Raw genomic sequence first — 25,933 nt, 5'->3', positions numbered from 1 at the left:
TCTATTGAAATTCTAAAAATGATTATTTGCACCTCCTTTATTTCTTAAACAAACAAAATGTAAAACTGAGTACTGCTGTATGATCTTTTTTTTTTAAAATGAATGGGTTACACCTACATCCTCAGTACAAACACACACAACAGGTTTGCAGTCTCTGGCAACCTGTACCAATTTTGTCTGATTTACCAGACTTTTTCAAGCAACAAGACAAGTGACCACATGAGGGTACTAATTCACCCTGGGAAGATGAGCAAGGGCTTATTTCAGGTATTAAGGACACAGCATTACTCTACAATAAAAAGTTTCTTACTGACTTCATAAAAAGATTTTTTTAATTGTTATTTTTAAGGACTATTTTAACTGAAGACTCTTAAGCCAACTAAATAATCCCTTGAGGCCAAGAGTGCCTTTACAAGAATAGCACAGCATTGGCTTTCTTTTCTTTCTTTTGGCATCACTGCCATGTGATTTTCTCATTCTTGCAATTCTGATCAGAGTCTCTCCCTTTTTCTCAGGAATTGCAAATCAACAGCAACGTTTGCTATGCAATCTAATCCCATTTTACTTTTCTTTTTAGAAACACAGCAACTCTCCAGATAAAAAGACATCAAGAGACAAAGAAGATACATGACTCACTCCTCCAAAGAAACTAGAATTTAATCTTTTTATTTTTTACTGCAAGAGGGCTTCTACTGATCCCAATATATATAATATGACAGAGAAATATTTCTTCTTTTCTTCTCAGGAAGAGTTTTCCCTCATTGTTGTACTTGTCCAGACAAAATGTGATAATTGGTAGCAGTAAGACATGTAAAGTCAGGCAATTCAAAATCAGTCAAGAATTCATTTGATGCCCATCCCAACCCACATGTACAGAGTTGCTACCAGACCTGAATATCTGTAGCTGGATTCCAGTCAATATCATACAGGATCAAATGAGATGCTCCAACCAGGTTCAGTCCCACTCCACCAGCCTTTGAACTCAGCAAAAAGATGAAAGCTGGGCTGAATTTGCTATTGAAAGTATCCACAATATGTTGTCTCTGTGAGACAGGAGTATGGCCATCAAGTCTAGTATAGGAGTATCCATAATGTTTGCATATGTCTTGTAATATATTTAATGTCTGAGTGTAATTGGATACCAACACGACTCTGTCAAACAGCAAAACAAAGTCATCAACCTAGACCTTGGTAAAATTAGAGTCCAATAACAAATCACTGAACACATCTAAGAATATAAAATTAAGGTGAAAAATTACACAACAACTTGGGGGTACTTTTACTTTCTACAATATAAAGCATTTCCAATTAATTAGAAGCACATACCAGATCTGGATGCTTTATACTTACTGTCAAGCATTCAAATGTTAAATAATTAATGTCTCCTTTTGCAACAGAATTTGGCATAATGCAGACAGCAGGCATTCAGAACCAATCACAAAGATAGATTTATTTATTTTTTTTAAATCTGTTTATACAAAATAACTGTTGTTAAGACAGCATTTGCAGAGGATGTTGTAGGAGCTAATAAATAATATATATATAAAACTCTACTTACTGAAAAAGCTGCTATGAATTTCTACAGAAAAGCTCAGAAAATTCTAACAAAAAATCATAATGAAAGTCAAGTAGGACAGCAGAGATACTTTCCAACATTTTATGGCTGAAAAGAACAGGGCTGAAGACTAGTGAAAGACAGACACTGAGTTCTTTTAGAAAGCAAAATCAGTCTGATCCTTTACAGTAATGGTCCAAGCTATGTTGGTCTATTTTCTCTGAAATTTTGTCTGATTAGGTTTCAAAGGTTTGAAAATATAGCATTCCTACCCTCCCAAATATTGAGGATGATTCTACTAAGTAGACAAATATCTTTTAAATTTAAGCCATAAGTGAAAGAACAGGGCATTTTCTGCCAGATCTCATTTGGAAGCCTTTAGTAATCTAAACTAAATGCAATATATTTGATTTTTTTTAAAGTAATGATACATTTCATTATTTTTTAAAAATAATTTTGATTAAAAACAAGTTCTGAAGAATGAGACAAATAATTTCAGCAGAAAATGAAAATATTAACATTTTAGAAGTGTTTTAGAATATTTTTATTATTACACTTTACAGTTGAACTACATCCATGACCTGTTTGTAAAGCCTTTGCAAGATTTATTTTTTTGTCAATCAATATAACATTCACAGCTTTGTCTGCACTCAAAAATAGAATATGAACTTCAGATTATGACTGGAATTGAGTCTATTTGCAATTGTATATTGCAAAAACTATTCAGTACCAACGAAAGCAGAGAAACCAAAGAAAAAGAAACACTAAATTAATGCAACAAAACTTAAAGGCATAAAGTAATGCCTCAACTCAGCAGCCCCTAAAGTACTGCTACAGAGAGATGCACATTTTACTGACACTCCTGGTTTCACTGACCTACACAAACTAAGGTCAGTGCCTTTAGATATTCAGCTGTCGCTGGTTTCAGTGGATGCTAAGTATATAAACTCCAGCAACAGGCTCAACTTTCTGATTTGTGAAAAGAAAGTATCTTCATATGCCATTACATCAGTATCAAGATATCTGCTGTTACTTCCCACTACTGAATTACAGTGTGTCCTATTCAAACATCACTTGAAATAAAAGTTAAAAACTTTTGGAACAGTTGGGCTTTAAGGCATTAGTCCATAAAAAATTATCCTGGGACACCAGGTCATGTGAGATTCCCACAAATCAGCAATTGCACAGAAATTAATCATGTGCATCCTATCACCCCGTGACAACCAGAAGTTTTCCTGCAAGTCAGTGGCATTTACCACAGGGGAAATAAGTGGTTGCTGGGCAAGTTCATCTGTTGAGAATGGTTGCCCTGAACTTCAAAAAGGCAGCAAGCAGCGAGCAGTTAAGCATGATTAAAGAGGAAATAACTTATAATGTAGTAATGAAAATATTTCAGTGCAATTTCATAGATTAATACATCTCATGAAGATATAAAGAACTGGAAAGCCTCTGCAAGTACAGGGTGCAGCACAAAGTTTGCTACAGCCTATCTTACTTGCTTTACAGTGTAAAAAATACAAGTATCACTACCTGGTAAAAATATGAAGAGCAACTTTAAAAATTATGTCAGCTGCAAATTCTAATTTCACAATTTAACAAGAAAGCCAGGACTACAATGTTTAAATTAATTTGGCACCCCTGCAAACAGCTGCAATACCTTTATTTTGAAAGTCATACTCCCATGCATTTGAAAAGTAAATCAACATCCAGAAGGTCACTCCCATTACCTCCCTTCTACCTTTCTTTCACACTTGCCTTTCAGAAGAGTTGAGCTCATGGATTGCTGCCAACAACTTCACCAGCACCTGCAATTTTCCTGAATCAGTTTCACAGAAAGTGTCTGAAGTATAATCTTGTGGGAAGACATCTATTACACCTTCATAGAGGCTAGACTCATCATATTCCTCAGACATAGGATCACAGCTTTTTTCCTGTTGAAAATAAAAGGATTAAAATTCCATATCCTCTCTAACATATATTTTTTTAAGATTGCTATATTTTTATCACAAAGACAAAAGGAGGCATAAAAAGGTGCCACAAAGCAATGTAGTATGTGAGCATGAGCATGACAGACTCCTAACACAGGATTGAAAGCAAAGTTTTAAAATACTTATAGTGTTTAGTTTACATTCTCTAATCTAAGACATTGTTTGCAGCTAAGTAGAAAGTTGAAATACTTAAAACTGAAAAATGTGTACAACTTCTCCACTTAACCACACAAATGTATTTCCACAGTAAAAATATATCTTAAATTTGGGAGTGAGGAGCAAATTAATACTTTGTTTAAGTTTTCTAAATCCCATAATATCTTATTATGAAACTTCCCAATCATTCACTCTGTTTATGAAAATACTGTTATTAAGATTCAGTTATACTACTAGAAATGAAGAAAAGCTGGTAAGCAAAAGCAATAAAATAGAAGAAATAAATGTAATATTTTGCTGTACTTAGAAAACCAGTTTCACAGGGAGGAAAAGGCCAAACCACTCAAATGCCAAAACCACAATGGCAATAAATGATTTGCACATACAGTCCTCTCCATCCCTGTATTTAATAAAGCCTTGTGTTTTTGCATATGGAAGGTTTCTAATGCTTATACTATGAAGTAAAGGCAATGAACTTTACATGGCAGCATTGAAAGCTACAGGGATACTGCACTGTGATATTCCACCAAAGTCATAAAGCATATCTTTTAAGAAAGATTTATATTTCCACCCCCCTTACTTGGACTTCAGCTAGTGTTAGAAGATAGAAGTTACTATTACCAAGTTCTAATTACCAAGTTACTATTACCAAGTTCCAAGTTATCATACTATTTGCCTATAGGAATAAGAACATTTCTTTATGTACAATCCCAGAAGAAGTAGTGATGGAGACATCTAGTACCAGTGACATGTTGAGCCTGCAGCTCCCAGTGTCATTAAGCTTGGAAAAGTGAAAATATCATGTGGACAGGGAGGTTTCAGAGAAACCAGCAGACATACTAGTAATGCTAGTACATACTAGTAATCTAGACTAGTGATCTCTTGTTAACAGTGCTCTTTGTAAAATTCACATTTATGTGTACTTTTACAAATATTCAGAGACAAGGTTAAGATAGAAAATACATTAAGAAAGAGAAAACAGCACAAGGCAATAGGAAACTGGTGAGATCCCTTTCCTCAGTGCATTCAGATTTCCTAACACTTGTGCCTTTGAAAGCAGACTTACTAGAGCAAGCTGTATGTGAGAGTATGGAAATTAGCTTAAGCAACATGCACATGGATAACACAGTTTTAGCCACCTGTGTCTGCTGAAATGACTAATTGCAAGCACACACCCCCATGCAAATAGATACCTAAATAGATAAATAGATAAAGCTATAACCTTTATAGCTTTAAACAGAAGACATGGATGATTGCAAAGTTTTTTCAGAGCTCCTATACATATTAGGTGGGGACTATTTTCCAGCCTGCCTTGCAGACACGATGTAATAACACGAGAACTAAGCAGTTTTCGATACAATTCAAGCTGCAGCGCTGTTGGTCGGCAGAAGATTATGCTCTCCTTTTTGGGGGGCAGAAATTTGTTTATAACCTCCTGTGTTCTTCTTAGAATAAAGAGTCCAGTGAGGCGTGTGAGTTCTGCTGCTCTTTTTTCTCCCAATTCCTTTTCCTCCTAAAATAATAAAGCACAAATAAATTATAATCTTGCATTTCATCAGAACAATGTTCTGTATGATTTTAATTAGGTATTTAAATAACCTTTTAAAAGTATGATACCACTTTCTGACATGGAACTGTAATGACCAATTCTTCTCCAATTAGTACCACTGCATTAGTTCTATGTCTGGTTTCTAAAATCTTAAACAAAGGAAAATAATATCCCAGATGACATCCAAGGCCTGAATTATATCCTAGAATTTCTTGAGCCTTGCAGTGCTGTGGAGAAGCTAAGAATGAATAAAGTATCATCACGTGGCAATGCACATGGCCTTTTGGGGAATGCAGGTGTTGGAAGCACAGTTGTTGCCTGATAATTAATAGGCAGCTGAAATGAGGTGATTTTTACATGTGTGTTTTCCTTCTGCTCCCTTTGGAAAACAAGTGACTATATGTCAAAGAGGAAGGTGAAAAGCTTCAGCTACTATTAGTAGTCCCGAGTTTCACTTTGCTCCATAGTATGCAAATTTCACTTTACTATGAATTTTCTTCTATAACTGAATTTTTAAACCAAATACCTCTGTTGCTGAAGGTTCTCTAGATCTGACAATTGGTTCCTCATATATCTTTCTATACGTGGATAAAGAACCGAGTATTCCTGGATTCACAAACTCTATTAATGCATAAAATTCTTGCAAGTCATTTTGGATCGGAGTACCTTGAAAGAGAAAAAAAAAAATTCTGCAATTGGTTATTTTTTCTTTAAACTGATGGAAGTACATTGAATGCAGGGGTTAATATTGACAATGTACCTTGAAAACAGATGTTTTATTTCAATGTGAATTACTCAGAGTCCTGAATTGCACTAAAACTTTGCCATGAATAACAAGATATCATACTCCTAACTAAACAGACTGCAGATATAATTGTTCTGACAAAGGAATTTAAAAAGTTCTAAATCAATTTATTAAATAACTACAAAGGAAAACATTTGAGTGTATGCAGAGTCCCAATTCTCTTACAGAAGATCTAAGGCTCCTTTGCTTGCCCCTGAAGACTGACATATTTTGCCTTTATGTAAAAAAAAATTGGAAATAACCTGTTTTTACAACACCTGAGATTTCTTCATTTAATACTCATTGCCAAAATTCCAACTGATCTCATGCTTTTCTTTTACCCCAACCTAGCACTATCAACATAAAAATATACTAAAAGTACCTATAGATACTAACCAGTAAGGATAATTCTCCTCTCACAAGACAGACTAGTAAGGGCTGTAGTTGTCTTAATAGCGCTATTTTTCAGACGATGTCCTTCATCACAGATTAGGAGGTTAAATTCCACAGCCTGAATTTGATCCAAAGATCGCAACAGCATCTCATAACTGATTATCATAACAGAATAAAGTGGAGAACCCATAAATTCTTCTACTTTGTGGTCCTGCAGGCATAAAGGAGAATGCATCATATAACTATTTAATTGAAGATCACATGCGTAAAAATCATCACATTCCTTAAAAATCCAGTAACTACACAAATTTCTTCTCACATGACACCAGATATTTACTATCCCCTTCATGACTTGGGATTATTGATTCTTTCTTAATTTGTGAAAGAGATCTGATACAGCAATTTAGAATTTTACCACCTCATTAAAAGAAAATTTATTATTCTTTTAAGCCTTTAAATCCTCTGAGACACATTACCATGAAGGTGAAAAGCACAGAGTTCCTGTAATAGCTTCCCACTGCTGGCATTTGGGTAAGCTTCAAATGAATAATTAAAGCCAAGATAATGAAGGGCCACAGGTAGCTCCTTGTACATTCACTTTGGATCTCAGCCTGGTAATGTCCAGTAGGAAGTTACCACAGTCTACCAGAATTCCCTTTGTAGATTATTATATTATATTATATTGGTATTATTTAACCTATTGAATTGGTTCTAGGCCTCAGGATATAGAAGAGTAAAGTTCAGCCTGCTTGGAGCTCAGGTGGGAGGGATTCTGCAGGGAGCTTTCATGGAGGCAAAAGCTACTCCCAAATGCTGGGAGTTTTTCATGGTTGCTCTTCTGGAAGCATGAAAATAGTTCCTCCCCTTTAAAAAAAGAGAGCCACAGACTGGGAAGACTATGACAGGGGAAAAGGCTGAGAGAACTAAGTTTGTTCAGCCTTGAGAAAAGAAGGTTTAGGGGAGACCTTATCACCATGTTCCACTATTTAAAGTGAAGACAGAGACTCCCTTTTTACAAGAAGTCACATGGAAAAGCAAGGGATAATGGGTACAAGGTTACTCCTGAGGAAGTTCCAATTGCGCATGAGGAAAATGTTTCACAATGGCAATCACCAGCCATTGGAATAATCTCCGCAGGGGAGTGGTGGAGATTTGTCCAGACAGGATGCTGGGCCATCTTGTCCAGACAGTGCTTTTGCCAAGAAAGGTTGGACTGCATGATCCTTGAGGTCCATTTCAATAGGATATTTCATGATTATTCTATAATTAACCTTGTTACTAGCCCCTAACATTGATGGGCTCGCCAACAGGTAAGGTCACCCTGGGATTCAGAAAATGAAGAGTCTATAACCTGCCCCAGAAAACATGTCTGTCTACTGGTCAATTTCTAATCCTTGTATTACTGGTCAAAAAATGACTGCAACCATTTCCTCTCTTATATACCACTCAAGCCCTTTTCCTTCAAGAAACACCAAGAATTTTCCTGTCTATTGAAGAAAATGCACACACTAAATAGTCACTGTAATGGGACAGAGAGCTTCCTTCAAAAAAGAAACAGTTATATTTTTGTGCAGACTTGTAAATATACTACGATTGTCTACCTGTCTTGCAATTATGCATAAAACTGGAAAAATCTACTGTGGATGTGTCCCTTACCTTTCCACTTGGCTCCAGATGCTGATTTCCTGAATGCTTCTTCCTATGTCCTAACGGTGTTCACTAACTAAGCAGGCTACGGGTGCAGCTGACAAGCTGCAACCTCTTTAATTGTGAAAGCAAATCAGTCTAGAGCCTTAGAATGTATTCTTATTTCCAAACAAGATCAGTTACCAAACACAGACAACTAAGTCTGAAGCCAGATGGCGTAATACATTGTAAAAGCAGCACAACTTAATTATCACAATCTTTAGAGCCTCCTAGCAGGTGATTCAGACGCATCCATGGGATGAATCCAGCACATTAATCTGACAAAGTATCGTGCAGCAGCTCAGTCCCCCACATGCTGTTCACAACGGGGCCCAGCACATCAGAGGAAACAAGGAGTAGTAAGGACCAGGTAACAAGGACATGCACATTTCTCCAGGTGTTTGGGACTGGACTTCAGTTTCCCTGTTGTTTCCAGGACTGTAGTTCATGGCCTGTTTTCTTGTTGTATTTTTACTGCCATTTTCAAAACAGGAGCAGAAAATTTCCCAACATAGGAACAGAGACACAGAGGAGCCCTGCAGGGAAAACCCAATGTTGTCCTACCCCAGTATACAGGCTCCACATTGCAGCCTTGCAGACAGAGGCAATGCCTCTCTGAACTTCTCCTGGCATGGTCAAGCATCAGATGATGCCCAGGGTTCAGAAACCATTTTCTTTTTGTACGCTTTCAGGCTGTGAGCTGAGATGGGGAAAGTGCTGAGGCACTGGGGAACAGCCACCAACATCCCTCCCCTGGAAAAATATCAAGTGCACAGGAGAGTTTGAACTCCTCTAAAAAAAAAAAAGGGAGAGCCCCTTACAAGCTTCCTGAAGTCAAACATAATGTATTTCCTACTGTATGTAACAACAGCAGTGGTTGAAGGATGAAAGATTAAAATAAATTTACAAGCTAATTTCAAATAATTAATTCATATTCTTAACTGGCTCCAAGATATGTCTACATTATAGCCTCCATTTTAGCAATTATCCAAAGTGACTTGACAGATTTAAGTGAGTTGCCTGGAGCCACATATGGAGCAATTATCAATCAGTATTAGAGGTCCATAATGTCCCAGACTTCCTCTTTGAACAGACCTTTCTTTGCACTAGCTCAAATCCAATGTAGTTAGTAAAGTGTAAATTCAAAAATGCTGAATCATAAAGCAATGTAGACCTGTAATTAATTATTTTTCCAGATATTTTGACTTAAAAACCAAATCAAAACAACTCCAGTAGCAAGTTATACTCTGCAGACAGATAAAGGAATTATTCTCTCAAACACATTGCAAATGCTTAAAATAGGAATTAACAAGACCTAATAGCAACCTTTGCAAGGATGCCTTCATTTTAAAAGCAATGTTCTCTACATGGCATTTGCATATTAACATAATTAAACTGTAATCACATTACAAAAGCAGGTAATACCCTAGTGTTTTAAAAAGTCTATTACTGAAGGGTTAGGATCAGTTTGTGTCATTTCAGTGTGAAAGTGAGGAAAACATTTTAAAAAATCTATTAGTTCTTTGAATGCATTCCTTATAGGCAAGAACAGAAAAAAATGCTTGAGACAAGCTCTTTCTTTTAAGTTTTACTGGAGAAATAACAGTATGGTAATTGCTGTTTTTCCAGAGAAGATAGACAGTAAATTATTTTGAAATATCTTATTATACACCAGGCAAGTCATATTGTGTCTTCCTTTTGCATGGCAGTGTATTCTGTGGTATTTGGGAACACATTTGTTAAAGCTGCTGAGTGTCCCCAGTCAAATAGGTCCAATGAGTAACATTTTTAAAGTTATTTAAATTTAAAGAAAATGAAAGCTACTGTCATTTTAGGACACAGCAACTGTCATCAAATTCAGGCTTTCTCCTCCCAACATTATTTATAAAAACTGCAAGAAAACGTTAGCCTTTTAGGTTAAAATGTTGCCGTATTATATTTTGCCTTGTATCCATTTCTTTTAGGAAATTTCATACCTCCCATCCCAACCTATATTATATTACAGTTCCAGACAAGTTAGTTTGCTTCATTTCCACAACCTGAAACAAGTTACTAAGAAAAACAAATGATGCACAATGCACCTATTACACATGCATTGTCTTCAGTGGAAGATCAGCAATTTCAAGAGTTTGCCAATAATGAGTCAAATTTAAAGAAATAATTATTGTTACAAAATTGTGTACAGTCTACCAAGAAGTAAACTTCCATTGAAAACTCCTGTTTCATCTGAAATATTCATTCTTCCATTAAGGATAATAGAAGAAACTAAAGACAAATCTGGCTGGTGTAAGAATTGGATAACCTTTAGAATGAAGTGCTATTTGCTTCATCAGTCTACCTGTATGAAATTATTAGATTAAGAAATAATTTTGGAAGATAAGTATCTTCATCTTTGTTGCAAGCACCAATGGAGGTACTACAAGCTCTCCACTTCCCTGGAACTTGTGAATGTTAATACCAGCAGGAACAGCTTCACTACAGGAGGGGACGGATCAGCATCATCCTGCTTCTTAATAAGACTTGTACTTGTCTGCATTCTTCTAGAGACGAGAGATAGTCTCATTACCTAACACTGAGACTCTAGGCTTGGTAAACTCTTGAGACTTTAAATCATCCCAACAGAGATCTAACTCTTGACTGTGACAGTAAATGCATTTTCAGTCTGAAGTACCCCAAAACAGGCAGCCAAAACAAATTAGAAGTTTTCAGTACAGAACAAAAGCAACTACCACAGAAACAGAGTGCAAGGCAGATGCTTTGGTATGTAAGCAGGGAAGGTGTGCACTTTGATACATAACAGAAAACTCCTTAAACTGAAGAGGCACAGGGAGAAGCATGTCACCTTTTACAGCTTCAAAGGTGAAACCAGAAGAAAGGTGAGACAGACACATGCTACATGTGAGCTTGGGTTATGACATTATGACCTGGTGACTGACAGCAAAATACCCATATGGACAATTATCTGAAGAAGAAATAAAGTATTACAAATAAATATTAACAGAGAATTACTAGGCTTGGTCTCTAGTCAAAAAAAAAAAAAAAAAAGGAAGAGGAAAAAACCTCATAATTCCTATATTCTGAGCCAATAATGACCTAATCCCCTTTTGGAAATAAATCTTACCTGATCAACTGTAAAGACTTTGATCCTTTCGCTTCCCAGCCATTTCTGAAATTCTTTTTTCCAGTTTTTCACCAGACTCCCAGGGGTGACTACCAGTGCTCGCTTGAGTACAGGTTTGCATCCATAGGGCCCTTGACGCAGGAGAGTCCAGACAAGTGCAATGCACTGCAGGGTTTTTCCTAAGCCCATCTCATCTGCCAGAATAGCTCCAAATCTGCCACTAACTCTGTAAGAGGTAATGAGGTGCTGGTATCATTTTAAAAGACATATCTATAACTATCTGCAGCTGCTTTAGGGATTTGCTTCTGTGCTTGTTTTCTGAAGTATAAAGAACCTATGTATACTTATTATGTCTCCTGTAGGTTTTTATTCAGTTGTACTAGGAGATCTTAGAATGAAAATTCTTATTTTCTACAGTAACTCATTAGTCCTCTAAAACAAAAGTTTAAATCTGCCTTTAGAACTAGAATTATCCAATAGCTTAAGGAATCTATGACTTGGGAAAACACTTTTGAAAACAATGGAGTGTTTTTTTTAACAGGTTGAAATAACATCTTTTTTATTCTAAATGCCAGAATTACAAATTACATTAATAATTTTGAATTATATGAAGTATAAATCCCAGAAAGCAGTGTTTTTCAGCATGGCATTAATTATATCTGTGTTTACAAAATTTGGTATGTAGAAATGACAGGCCTTTTGGTGCTCTAGCTTCTCATGACATCTGGCAAAATCATGGCAAGTGTGATGCTACATTTAGGTCAGAAAACACTTGTGCAGCTGCTTTTGGGAGAAAATTACTAATATTAATTAACTGAATAATTGCTCAACACTTCCCAAGATGTCACATTTCAAACATGGGCAGGAAAATATTATAGGTATTAAAAGCCAAAAGGATAATTATTACCTTACCTCATTCCCATTACACATTCATACAGAAATAGAATTCCTTCTTTCTGATGTGGGCGGAGATTACTTGCAATGTAAGGATCTACAACTACATCCACCACAGGTAAACCAGCCTTATTGAACATCCACTGATGACTTGAATTTGGTCGTGGCATAACCAGAGAATCTTCAAGTTCAAAACATAATCAAGCATTACTTTCATTCTGTTAGCAAAACCTATTAAAGTCAATGATCTAATAACTATTAAAATACTGTATATTACATTGACCATTCTCAGACTGAAAATGCATTTATAAGTACCTAGATTGCCTTCTACATCAAAACATTCTTTTAAAGAGGTTTTCCAACTAGTTTGTGTTTTTCTCAAAGGTAAAGGTGATAAAGTGAGAAATATGAGGGTTTTTTTCTGATGAGGTGAAACTGCCTACCTAATAAAAGTTGTTTGGTAACTTTGAATTCGTAGAGTCAAATTAGAAGTTCCAAAATACTTCTGAATTGAAAATCTAAGAAAAAAACCATAAACAATGACCTACATAAAATCTAAACACTCTAAATAGTTCATTTCAAGGGGACATTCTTGCAGTAGCCCAGAAAGACTTCTCTGCCCAAGAAACAGAGATAAAAGCCACTGATTTGCTAAAGGAAAATAAGGGAGGATTGAGTGTGAGCTGACAAAGACTGCCACAGTGCATGAATAAAAGAAGTTGATGTGTTTGAAGACATACAGAGGCAAAGAGAGAATGAAGTATTGAGCAACATCTGAACAACAGTTTTGCTTGCCATAATCTGTTTACAAACATTATGATTTTGCTAGACAATATCCATACTTGGGTTGCTTCTGCTGCTGCTACACACCCTCACTGAAAAACTGAATTGTCAGAGGACAGAATGAGAAAGCAATTTATGGCTTCTGGTATTTTTATGTCACTAGAGTAAATCTATACTGATAATTTATTCATGGGAATAGGTTGGTTGAAGGCTTATATCAGTCAGGGAGATTTTGTTTCCTAGTGACAAAAGGCTGAGTTCTGATGGATTAAAACAAATTGCCCGTGTATATATTTAAAAGCCAGCAGTGACAAAAAGATAACTTTTCTGACAAAAATCTGCATGAAAATGAGGAAGAAACAAGGCTTGGGTAAACACTGGACTAAAAGCTTAGAAATTCTATGTGGAAGCCATAGCTTTATAGCTTTGTCACCGCACTCTGCTCTGCTGGCTTTCCATCCTGTAGAAGCTACATTTTAATCAACTATAATCATAAGACTTCATGATGAAGTGAAAACCTCTGACTGTTCCAATATCAAGGTCTTGTAAAGCATCTCAGCAACTTCTGAAAGGGGTTATGCAATCAGGCATTAAATAACGTGATTCTCCTAAGCAAACCTAAAGACTGAGAGAGTCCAACCTATTGATGTGTTAAGAGCTCACAAAATATGATACAAGGTATTCAAATTCACCAGAAGTCACTGAAGATAACTTGAACAAAAAGTAACTTTTTAACAAACTAGTGCAGAAATAGCAAAGTTGTTAATTTACATGCTGAATATATTGGCCTTTTTTTGTCAGATTTTCAGTTAGAATGATAATGCAGCATCATCTTGCAATCTCAGGAAGGAACATCCTTAGATAAAATGTAATCAAGTTAAATTAAGACCAGAAGTTGGTATTAATAAGGAAGCTCTTTTATAATTACCACTTGACTAAGATTTCATTGTCTGTTTACACAGCAGCCAGGTAACACCTTTGAAAAGTCCCATAGTATCAGGATATGATGTAAGAACTTGGATGGAGGTATTATAGTAAGAATGCAGAAAAAAGTTGCATTTTTTTAAATAAGCATTGCACAGCTTAGCAACATTTTTTTATGCTCATTTTTATCTTCCATCTGAAAGACAGAGCTACCAGCAGAATATAGCTCCTATATGGTTTGTAGACAAAAGAATAGTTCTGCTAAGATAATCAATACCACTTACACAACTGCTCAACCAGCTTCTTCCTATACAATATGTGAACTCTCATGGCTCTTCAGCACATACTACTTCTAGCACTATAAAACTAAACATTTATTCCAAAACATATCTGGTTGAGTTTTAGTTACACTCACTGGCTGTGAAGGATCAGGCATTGACAGAAGCAATTCTCTCAAAGTGGCACAATTTTTCTATTACTGATCCTCCACTGCAATTACTGTGCTGCCACATTATGGCTGTATTTCACTGACCCCAGTGGGAAGCTGGAACTCATCTAGAATTTCTAGTATGCGTCAGATTGTTTCAATGATCAGTAAACTCATTTTCCTTGGCAAAACTCTTAGAAACAACCCTAATGTGTTTCCACAGCCATCTGTAACAACTATGAAAAACTTTATTCAGTGCAGAGTATTTTACTTGTTAGAAACACACATGACAAAATCCTAGCATGGTTAGATACTAGTACTGTCTGTCAGAAATACTTCACTAATACATTGAGGAACACGAAAATTTTGGTTACACATTCAATATTTTTTGAGAGTCAGAGGATGTTTAAAAAAAACTTTAAAATTTCAATCTTACTTGTAGCATTTGGATCATGGCGAGGTTTGCAGTTCTGAGATTCCCTGAGCATATTCTCTTTAGTACTGGGTTGGCAGACATTTTTGAATGGTTTACAGAATGGTTTTGTATTAGTTTGAGATAATGCAGTTGTATCTGTGTCATGAGTCCCTATTCCAGCCTGAAAACACCTGCCACTGCTGAAATCATCTGCTGAAATTACACCCATCACTTCAATTTCTTTTCCACCAACCATCAGTGTTTGACCTTCATCAAGGCTGTCTAGCTCTTTAGCTTTATATCCAGTACCTAAAAGAACATAAAAATGAAATAATTAGAATAACACAGCAAGTACTACTTCCTTAACACTAGTACTCATCTGCAGGAAGGAAAAACTGGGAAAAAGCAACTCATTCTGAAACATTTAATTGTTACACATAAAGCCTTTCCCTCCTTAACAGAGTGACATGTGAGTGCTAATAAACAGAATTAGATAGCAGAATATATGAGCAGAGACTCAGTCATCCCCATCACCAACCAAGTCTACTGAATATGAAACAACTGTTCAAGAGAGCTTTTAAAAATTAGCCCCATGTGGTAAAATCCAGAAGTTTGTCTTAATAACCATTCTAAGTCCTTTTCCCTTTCTTTCATGCCCCCTCTTGCTAATGATCTAAACAGTGTATTCTACTTTTTAAATAATTCTTAATTAGTTTTCTTACACTTAATGATTCAGATGCCTCTGAAATCTTCATTTCTACACATGCTCTGGAACATGCTCTGATTATTGCCAAGATTTATAAGTAAGTTCAATAGTTGTTGGGCTTGGTCAGGTGGGCATTCTCACTGCAGCTACAGCTGGTCTCATTACAAAATACAGCTACAGCTGCCTCTTCCTTTTAAGATAACAGTGTAGGAAAGAGTGGGGTTCCATCTTTCAAATAGCATTCTACTGGTTGAAGCTCTCACATAAGAAACAGAGGACATATAATTTATTTTCTTAACTCAGAGAGGTCAAAGCCACATCTCTGTTTCACAATTCTTTACCTCAATTGTTGAATTTGTGTAAATTTGGATAAACAGGCTTGGATGCTTAGCAAGGCCAAACCAAAAAAAAAAAAAAAAAAAAAAAAACCCCCCAAAAAAAAAAAAAAAAAAAACCAAAAAAAAAAAAAAAAAAAAAAAAACCCCCAACCAAAACCCCCCCCCCAGAAAAAAAAACAAAAACAAAAACAACAAACCCCACCAAAAAAAACACAGAATAGACCCAAAAAAAGGCATGACTGTGTAGATCAGCAGTTAAATCACTCAGTTGTGAAGAAAGAAGCAAGGCCTCCCAAGGCACATTTTATCCAACAAACACCATATATAAAGTATAAAGACTCCTGGAAGCTGTTTGCAAAGCTTGGGTCTGTCCCTTCTAGGAATGTGAAAGATTGGAAGATGAAGCTCTGCATTTGAATTCCTTTAAGAGGAAAAAATTACCGAGGTGTTTCACAGTCTAAGAGTCTAAGCAAGCACTGAAAAACAGTCGGGCCAAAAGGGAAAGGGAGATACTTTTCTTCCTCTCCTCTGGAAGTATTCAGAAAGCACACAGCAAACCTTTTTTGGCTCTTGAAGGAACACTTGCTTTCAGGAAAGAACTGAAGATGCCTGAACACAAAAGAATATATGTGTCTTCCTAAATAGGATGCTTAGGGAGGGCATTTATGATCTCCTTTGCTCTGCATTTTTGTTTTCTGTTATTATCTCTACATCGCTTCAGGCTGAACATACTCAATTCAGGTGTATCCCTGTGCAGGTTCTGGTCAGAAGAGTCTAATTCTAAGACAGGATGGATTTTAAGGGCAGGTGGAAACTGAGAGGGCAAAAAGCAAAACTGTTTATGCAGCTGCCAGAAATAACCATTTCTGTAACATACAGCAATTTACAAGAGAGCATGTCCTAAATTCTTTGCAATGCATTATTAAGGAATTAGGACATTGCAGAGGAGAACAGTAAGATGTTCTGCTGCCTCAAAAATGAGCTATAAGCTGTGCTGATTTTAGGTTCCCTTGTGCCATCCTTGATCCTGCCCTGGTAAGCCTAAGGAAAAAAAGAAAAATTCTTCCTTTGCCTTTTTCTTCCCATTTAAAAATAATAATCCCAAGGGCTCATACACATTCACTATAAACTTCCCAGTATTACATACAATTTTGGAGGCAAGCACCACTGCTGGACCTTTCCTTCTCACTCACTGAGTTAAATAATTGCAGAAATTTAAGACTCACACTGCTTAAATTGGCCAATTTATTATCTTCTTAGAATCAATATGAATTGAAAGCAACTCTGAATGGGCAAGTTAGCACTAATGACATTGGTATTGTGCTCTCTGACACCATCAAACACAGTAAAAAAGCTTTAAAGTTTTTTTTAAGTCAAGTTTTAAGAGAAAATCACAATGTTCATTTTTCTATTGTGTTTGCTGCTAATTCAAGAAGACAGGACTTGAAAAAACACATGAACAACAGGGTGGTGGCTGATGCATTCCAGGCATTACTCTCTTTCACTCTGCCTTTTTCAAAAACAAGCATGTCTGTACATATATTGCTTTGCTATAAATAAATTCAAATTAACTTCTAAGTCACAGACTGATTTGCAAATCAAAACTGCCTGGTCCTAACAAGGCTCACAATGTCATGAGATCACAATGTCATGATTGTAACAAAAGAGCAGAGAAGCCATCTCTGACCTAAAACAAATCAAATTATGCTTTGCAAAAACATTGTCCAATCCTGCTCCCTTACAGAATATCTTTGGCTCCATTACCAAAGTTAATTCTTGCTTTGCTTTCAGTAAAAAATTACTGCTTCAAGCTGATGGCAGCCTATGGTTTGCAAGTCTTATTTTTAACTCTGATATCAACCCAAACTATGTCTTACAGCAGCAGCTGCCGCTAAAACTACAAGACTAAAAATTGCTACACAGTTGACTTTGGCTGAGCTGGAAAATGTTGCTGTTTGCCTGTCTTTCCAACAAAGATAATATTTTTAGTTGTCTGACTGGCTTAAAAGCAAAGATCCAACCTCTGAAATTCCTGATTGCTCTAGTGCTGACTGGAATATCTACAAGAAACTTACCTGTATCTTTTCCCCAAATTTTAACTCCTTCACTTCTGCATTATGTGAGCAGACAAAGCTGTTACTTAGCATTTCTGCTGAATTAGTACAGCCGTTGATTTCCAGATTCTCTCTTTGGACTAGCATTTGGTGTTTCTGTGAATTATGTTATTCAGCCTGCTCCAGCCACCCCCATGCATCTGTCTTATATGTAATAAATATAAAGCTGTCTTGCAGTCTTCTCCCCACCCCGAGAAAAAAGACAAACCAAAAGCAAACCCAAAATCTCCACTGTTTTTTCATTCTGTGGTCAACACTGGTGTGAAGAACTAAAATATCTAAAGAGTTGGGTCTCTGTTAATTCAAAGCACAGTGATTTTCTGCCAGGTGCTCCTTTGAGCAAGTGTGCAATTCTACAGTACCTCTGCCAATGTCTTTGCCTTCCATATCTTTCAATATTACTGACTTTCCTTTTGTAATGAGAATAGCATCGCCTTCCCACTTCTTGTGCTTTTTCTTTGATGCCTTACACCACACGACACTGAAATATTTCACAAGACAGTCAGGCGCTTCCTGAGCTGCTTCTTCCTTTGCAGTCCCTGATGTTGGCAAATACAGTGCATCTAAAAGGGAAATAAAATAACAAAGAATATCTCAGGTTCTCCTGATAAGGTGTACAGTCTTTTGCATTTCAAAAAAATCAAGACCAATCTATAAAATTCATCTTACATAAACAAAGTGGTACATTTCCTGTCCTTATGGTAAATTTGGATTGAGACAGAACACCAAACAAGGACTAATCCTGAAAAAAAACCAAAACCAATACAATGTTACATTGTTTCAGAAAGTATGTACTTCCAAGGAAATCAGATCATTTGTTACATTAGTAAGTGACCTCCCAATTTGACATATATTCAAAACTATAAGAATGGAAAAAGAATAAAAGGAAAAGCTGAAAAAAAAAGCAAAAGGGAAATGACCACAGGAGAAAATGAAAACAGGGTCCGCGTGAGATGGTGCTGGGCAATGTTCTGAAAGTAAGCACAGGAACACAGAACTCAGAAAAGGGAACAAAGGAGTCCAGGAATCAGATCTGGAGCTGAAGTCATCTGTACTAAGTAGCAGAATAACCATAACTATAATAACACAAAATATAATTTCAACTTCTTTCCTCGCACCCTTCAAAAATAACTAATTGTGCAAATCTTGAAGCAGACCATCTCTTGAGTATGCACCAACTCAAACACTGTTAGGCTTAGATTGATTTAGATTTGTCAGCAGTTCCCCAGTTATAAGTGTCATGGATGTAAATACTAATAGGCAATATTTAGGTTAATAAGGTTAAGAAATGACAACAGAACAGACAGCAATCTGAGACAAGTAATGGTAGAGAAGTCACCAGCATTACCTAAAGGAATATCTGTAGCATTCCTTTTCAGCACATGCTCAGCTTCAAAAGGAGAATCAGACTAATTTTCATTAAAATACCCTTGCATGCTGGTTAAAAGCTTAAATAGGTTTGCTCCTTTGATTCCATCTGGGATTCAGCACTATACAAATCTGTTACAAAAAAGCACTTATGCCACAGACTAACTTTTCCAAAATTTGCAAGTGTGCTGGTATTTAAAGGAGAAGCAGCAAGAGGAAATTCTTGCTCACAGTAACAGCCCAACAAAGAAGCAGCTTTACCACTTCTACATCAAGTCTACATATTCCTAAAACTGCAAAATACTCCTAACTTACACACCTAAAATGAGTTCGATTTTTTAGACTAGTGTTTACTAAAAAGGTATTATCTAAATGAAAAATGCTGTTTTTATCTAGTTGAATTTTCTTTCCAAAACCCCCCCAAAAGTTGTATTGTCTGTACAGAACTCTATGCTGATGCCTAAAGCAGACAGGATTTTCCATACTTAGATGTTTCTTCAGTGCATTAGCCAACATCTGTAGTTTCGTGTAGCAGATGTGTTCCCATCCCCAAGGAATAACAGAGTAGCTACTGAACACTGGCATTTCACAGAAGGATAAGAATATGGAACTCAGTAACCCTTTTTGAAATGTAGGGAATTCTTTGTAGATGAATCTTGGTAAATGAACAAGACAGTAACAAAAAAATCCTTGCAGCTCTGTAAGAGTTAAAAGGCTCTATTGGATCTTCAGTATTCACAACTGGTAAGATTTAGAGAAATAAAAGAGAGAGGGGGAAAGAGAGGAAACCTGTACCTTGCAAAAGATTAATTTTATTTTATATTGAGCTTCTAATTGTAAATTGATTCAACAGGTAAATACAAGATGGTTTTCTTTTTGCTTTTCAAAGCGATTCTCTTAGTTCAATCAACAACTACCTTCCTTATATTAAGATTTTAAACTATTACTGCAAGAACTGGAGATTTCACTGCAGGATTTTCTTCTTCCCTCTTGAAGGATGGCCATCCATAAACAAATGACCACCTCTTTGTCTCTTTCACTGACCTCCCACATGAGTTTGGTGACCCCTGAGATCCGTGTTATGCTCATTGCTCTTTTACTCAGGGCATCCTGGACGGTATTATCTGAATCACCAGTAGCTTAACTTCCAAGTCAATAACAAGTGTTCAAACTTTTCTTATCCCTGCTTCATTTAAAATAATTAGAAAACAAATAATTTAGAAACAAACCTGGAAATTGACAGCCTTTTGTTACAGTGACTTTTGCTGAAAAAGATTTCCAAGGCATCCTTTCCCCAGTAAGAAGCAAACTGGGCACCAATATCCCATGCAATACTACCATGCTCCTATGGGGAAAATGAAAAATTATAGCCTCTGCAATGTTCAGATTTCTTCCCTCAATTTGTCTTCTGAATTACCGTAACTTCTGTTTACAGAAATATTCAATAACAATTTGTTTCTGTGCCACATAAATTATCTTCCTTTTACCAATAACTACAGTACATTTTCAGATAAAAGTGTAAGGTTCTTTTTTTTTATTAAACATTTTTATGTAAAAATAATTACATCCTCTCAAAATTTTCTTTCACATAATTTCCTTGCATAGAAAACCTAAATCTGTTCACCAACAATGCTGATTAGGTACTGGCATTCAACCTTCTTTTTATCTTATCAGTTTTGTTTGTATTCAGTTTCACACCTATTTAACTTTAAAGATCATTCCAGTGCAATAGCAGAATATTCAAATTCAATAAATACAGTGTCAAGAGCTTTTCAGGAATTGAAATGAGAACGGTATGATATGCTCAGGAACTAAGTTCAGTGTTTGATGTAGGGGTACAGTGAGTAGTGGATTCAAGAGAATCCCCTTGCTGCTCAGAGACCATTGACAGTATCTGAAATAGAGCTGGATTTGCTGAGACCCTGGAAGACAAACTGCAATTGTACCTTCTGGGCTCTGCTGTTAATCAGTTCAGAGTGAAAATAATAAGTAACAGCAACCACGCATACCCTGTGGTATGAGAAACATCAGGAAATCATGCCCACTCATTTCTCTCCCAAGCAGCCAAAAGCCCAGCCTGGCAGTGAGGTTTGCTTGACCATGAAGAAACAGTAGCAAGAGGCATGGCTTTCCTCCCAAAGGAAGGGCTTGGGAACTTTAAAGACATGGCTAACAAGGCTTTCAAAAGCTTCCACAAATAAAGCTTTCTCTCTGTGGTTGAGAAAACAAGGGCTTAGGTTTCAAGATATAAACCATAGCCTCGCTGATATGAGGAAAAGTTTCAGCAGCCTCAGGAAGGTGATGATTTACAGAAATCGGGACGGGATCCAGGAGAGGGGACGGGAGCATTCCAATGGCAAACCAGTTTAACCAGCTTCTGATGAGCAGGATTTAGAGAAAATGCATCGATTAAGTGCATTAGGTTACTCCCAATGCAGTAAGAAAGCAGCTGCACTATGAAAGACTACCCAAGGTAACTCCAGCGTTCATCTCCAGGGCACTGCGGGCTGCAGCACCGTAAGCGCGCGCGTTGCCGAGCGGAGCAAGGGGCACGCTCCAGTGAGCCAGGCACTGGCACCTTGGCCTGGATGTGGTTTAATGGATGGCTTAACCCCATCCAACTGCAGGCTGCTGCCATAGCCCATGAGCTCACCTTTCCTTCCCTCTCTTGCTCTGCTTCTCATCCACCAGCTGCAGGAAAGCCAGCCCAATGAATCCCATCACCACCTCCAGCCAATATAGGGAAGGGATACGTGCAGCTTGGACCAAGGAGACTGGGAGGCTGCCCATCTTTTTGTAGCAGCTACTGTTAGGTTGGGGTGATTTTGAAACCAAGGGTCCTGTGTTACCCATCACCTTCACACCTGAACATCCATGATATAAGCATGTATGAAATGACAGGCAAGTTTTCCCTCAACTGCTCTGAATCTTGTCAATAAAAAGTACTGTCACAATGCAAAAATTACAGCTTAGAGAGGACAACTTTGATTCAAGTTGCACTCTATAGCACTAAGGAATAATCAAGAAGTAGAGGAAGGCAAATAAAAAAATCTGAACTGCAGTAAAAGGAGACTGAGGCTTTGAATGAATCACAGCCCAAACTCAATGCCAGTGTTCTGCTGTAGCCTCTGCAGTGACTCTGCTCAGGTGCCATCAGTCTGCTCCATGCAGCCTGCACCATCTCTTTCTTCTGAGCAGAGGAAGTAATGGAAAAGTTCCTTAATTAATTTGTAACATTTTGAGAACAGACATTTACACAGCAGTTAAATGTCTAGTTGCCTATGGAAGATCTACATGTCACACACTCCTAAGATATCCCAGGAATATTTAAAGAAATATGAGTCAGATAGCATTATCTTTCACTTGCAAAGCTATTTCAGTCTAATAATAAACTTAATACTATGCTAACATGTAAATGTATATCAGTGTGCTTCCAAGATGGAAAAAAAAAAAATGTAATAACTCTTCCCATGGCACTTCTGTGAGACCTCAGGAGGAGTACAAACAGTAAGAATCAAGTTGCCTTGCCCTAAACCTACAGGAATCAATGACAGCTGGGATTACATTTCAGTGATTTGACTACAAACCAGTGCTTTGTACCTCTCTTTCCAAGACAAAATGTATTTGTAATTCATTTCTCATGTATGAGCATAGATAACAAACTCACCTAAAGACTGATATTTCAAGCAGAATATTTTCTTTGGAAAACACATCATTGTTCTAAATGCAAAATTATTTTAAAATAAAAGTTTAAAAAAATTTAGGATTTTTAAACTTCTGTTTCAAAGTCTCTTAATAATCTGAAATGCCAATCAAACTAGCCTCTGGATTCCTGACCATGCAATACTATGGGGATTTCCTTCAGTAGATTTGATTTTACAAAGCGAATAACTTTGCCAGGCCTCCAGGAGTCCACAGTACGTCTTCTATGCTAGTTGTCTCAGTTTAAGCACTCACATTCACACACATGCACAATATTCATAAAAACTGGCAGTGAAAGTAAAATCACTGTTTATAAGAAAAAAAATCACAGATTAATCCAGTCTTAGCCACAATGAACTCTTATTTCTTGTAGAAGTTCTACTAACTCAATACTCTGGCAAAGAATCTAAAAATCTGCGGATGAGATAACACCTTTTTTTTTTTTTTTTTTTGCTAAGCTAAAACTTTTTCCATTCCTGAAAGCTAAAAGCTCTTAGAAAAAATGCAGTTTGTATAGTATCTACAGCTTAATTTCTTGAGGATTACACACTGGACATGCTCTAACTGAGGCTGAGAACAGCTTTCACTGCTCAGATCAAAACTGAGTTTCTTCCACAATTCCAGCAGGGAATTTTTCCACAACCCTCTCCTTCAGACCATGTTCCTCTCTCCTGGCACCAAACAGATAAGGATGGCAGAAGGGACACAGACCAGCTACAAGAAAAAGCAATTTTGGAGATGAAGCCTGAAAACAAGAAAGACTATTGCTGGAAAGGAAGGCTGAGGTTGAACCAGTGGAAAATTGGCAACTGGGTAAAAGACTGGAAGTCTGAGCTGGAAGCAGAGTATGCAGGGAAAGGCTAGAAACCAGACAGGGAGTAAAAGAGTAAGAAGACAACAGGGTATGTTAGGGAGATGGTTAGGGAGAACCACTCAGGCAGACTGGGATTGGGGTCCAGTATAAGAGTCAAGGACCAGACAGAGAGTTGGAATTTTCTGAGTAGGAGGTGGTGCCAAAAAAAAGACTCACTGCCTCTCATCTCTGACTCTCAAAATGCAAGATTCGCTATGAAAATGTACAGCTGGAAAACACTGAGGAAAATCACAGGACAACTTGGGAAGAAAAAATGAGAAAAGGAGCTGATTAGGCAATGGGAATGACAGGGAAATGGCAACGACAAGAAAAATAGAAGTGGAAAATGACAACAGAAGAAACCAACTAAAGACAACATGGTATTGTCACATAAAAAATGGCAAGCAGTTGAGCACAGAAGGGCACTGACTGCACAAAGACATGAAGGGCACTCACATAAACACAACATCCTGGTATACAGGCAGACTCGGGTTTGGTACCTGCTCTACAGGTAAATAGGGCTGCAAAGGAAGGCTTAGGTGCAATGTAAGAGATGGAGGTAATTAAGCTCCTGAACTGGATCCATTTCACACATAATTCCCTACAAGACAAACCCAAATCAATTCTGAGTTTAGGACCAGCACAAGACCCAGAATCAGACACATATCTTCTAGCAGACAAGTCCACTTAGGCAAAGCAGGAGCTAGATCTTGAATCATAGTATCACTTGCCCTGAAGTCCCCTCAGTACCTTCTGCTCCTCAACATGAAAAATTTTTGGTCTTTCTATTGCTTTGCTGCCATCAAACTTGAGCAAAACTCACTGGGCAAACCACTGCATGCCTTGATATTAATGGTGTACACCTAATTCAGTGATGTCTTAATGCAGTAATTTTATTACTTCAAAGGGGAAAGATAAGGTTTTCAACCCTGTGTTACATAGATGAAAATACCAAATTATATGGAATAATCTGTTTAGAAATGTTAATTTGCTCCAAAACCCAAAAGATTAACAACCTTGTGGTAAGAAACTATGCTACCCACCTGCCCACCAACCTTATGACCCATCTTCATTGAGTGAATAGGTCTAAGGTTGTGAAGTCAAGCAAAGTTTGAAGATGTCAAAAATAAGGTGTTCCAATGACCTGATCTGCCCCACTGTGCACACACATCCATGATAAAGTCTTCAGAGAAAGCATGCTGCACTACACTGCCATGGGACCTCTTGTTCATTCAGTGCAGAGAACTGAACTGCTGGAAAGGCAGGAACAGTGGTAGGAAAAAAAGCTGCTGTTGCCTCTGCCATCCCTGCACTGCTTTATTGCAAGTTGCAAAAGGTGTGGGATGGACGACGCCGCAAGGACAGATAGTCAAATCTTGTGGTTAGATAAGCTGAATAATGCCATAAAGAACTGGACTTCACTTGCATGTCTTCTGGAGTTTCTCTGTGACGTAAAGAAAGTCATTTAACCCCAACTTTGAGCAATAAACATTTGTTTGAGCACCTGACTTGTGATTCAGTCTCATTTGTATTAATAGTGAACACTCATGGGTGTAACTGGAAGTTGTGGTTAGGAAAGATTAACTGTACAGTATCCTAAAGCACTGAGACAATGCAGTCCTCCATGATTCAGTCTGCAACATCCATAAAAGTAGGGCCTTTTGGTGTTATTCTCTCTGCCTCAACTCGCATTTTATCTCCTAGAAAGTGGAGGTTGCATCAAGTTTTTGTCTCACAAGGATGTTGTGAAACGTAATTACACCTCACAGGCACTCAGATACCATCACAATGAGCACCTGAGTAAAAAAATTTAGCTAATTAATTCAAAATAGTTTGAAAAATGTGCTGAGAACAAGGCGTAGCTTTATAACTGAACAAAGAGGTGGAAAGAAAATACTGAACAGTGACTCACTGAGTTGACACAGTCCATTCTGTGACCTGACAAGGAAGCCCACAGAAATACAATCCTTAATCATGTACCCAATGATGATACCCAACCGAATGTGAAAACTGGGTTCAGGTTGTGCTATTTGAGAGTTTTTTGAACACTTGTGTAGTAACCTTTATTTTCAAATAGGAGCCTTCTATATACAATAACAGAGCTGGTACATGTACTTAATTCAAACCTGTAGGAACAATCCTCTCATCACCATTTAATGAAACATTTACCTCTTAAG

At 37.1% G+C, this 25,933-nt stretch overlaps 1 protein-coding gene across 1 annotated transcript in view; it reads right to left on the bottom strand.

The window, feature by feature from the left end:
* The window catches only part of RAD54B (RAD54 homolog B), a 61,369-nt gene that overhangs the window by 4,055 nt on the left and 31,381 nt on the right, over positions 1 to 25,933 (bottom strand). Inside the window, exons 4-12 of the mRNA XM_041464521.1 lie at positions 18,196 to 18,396; positions 14,697 to 14,984; positions 12,145 to 12,307; positions 11,233 to 11,458; positions 6,429 to 6,636; positions 5,775 to 5,914; positions 4,922 to 5,212; positions 3,311 to 3,486; positions 891 to 1,152 (exon numbers count right to left, since the gene is read on the bottom strand). Of these exons, the coding sequence (XP_041320455.1) occupies positions 891 to 1,152; positions 3,311 to 3,486; positions 4,922 to 5,212; positions 5,775 to 5,914; positions 6,429 to 6,636; positions 11,233 to 11,458; positions 12,145 to 12,307; positions 14,697 to 14,984; positions 18,196 to 18,396 (1,955 nt within the window). The remainder of the gene's footprint in view (positions 1 to 890; positions 1,153 to 3,310; positions 3,487 to 4,921; positions 5,213 to 5,774; positions 5,915 to 6,428; positions 6,637 to 11,232; positions 11,459 to 12,144; positions 12,308 to 14,696; positions 14,985 to 18,195; positions 18,397 to 25,933) is intronic.

This window comes from Pyrgilauda ruficollis, unplaced genomic scaffold (genome assembly GCF_017590135.1).
Source record: "Pyrgilauda ruficollis isolate IOZ18807 unplaced genomic scaffold, ASM1759013v1 scaffold18, whole genome shotgun sequence".
Taxonomy (NCBI): Eukaryota; Metazoa; Chordata; class Aves; order Passeriformes; family Passeridae; genus Pyrgilauda; species Pyrgilauda ruficollis.
The sequence above is the reverse complement of the archived record's forward strand: the minus strand, read 5'-3'. Positions and strand labels throughout refer to the sequence as shown.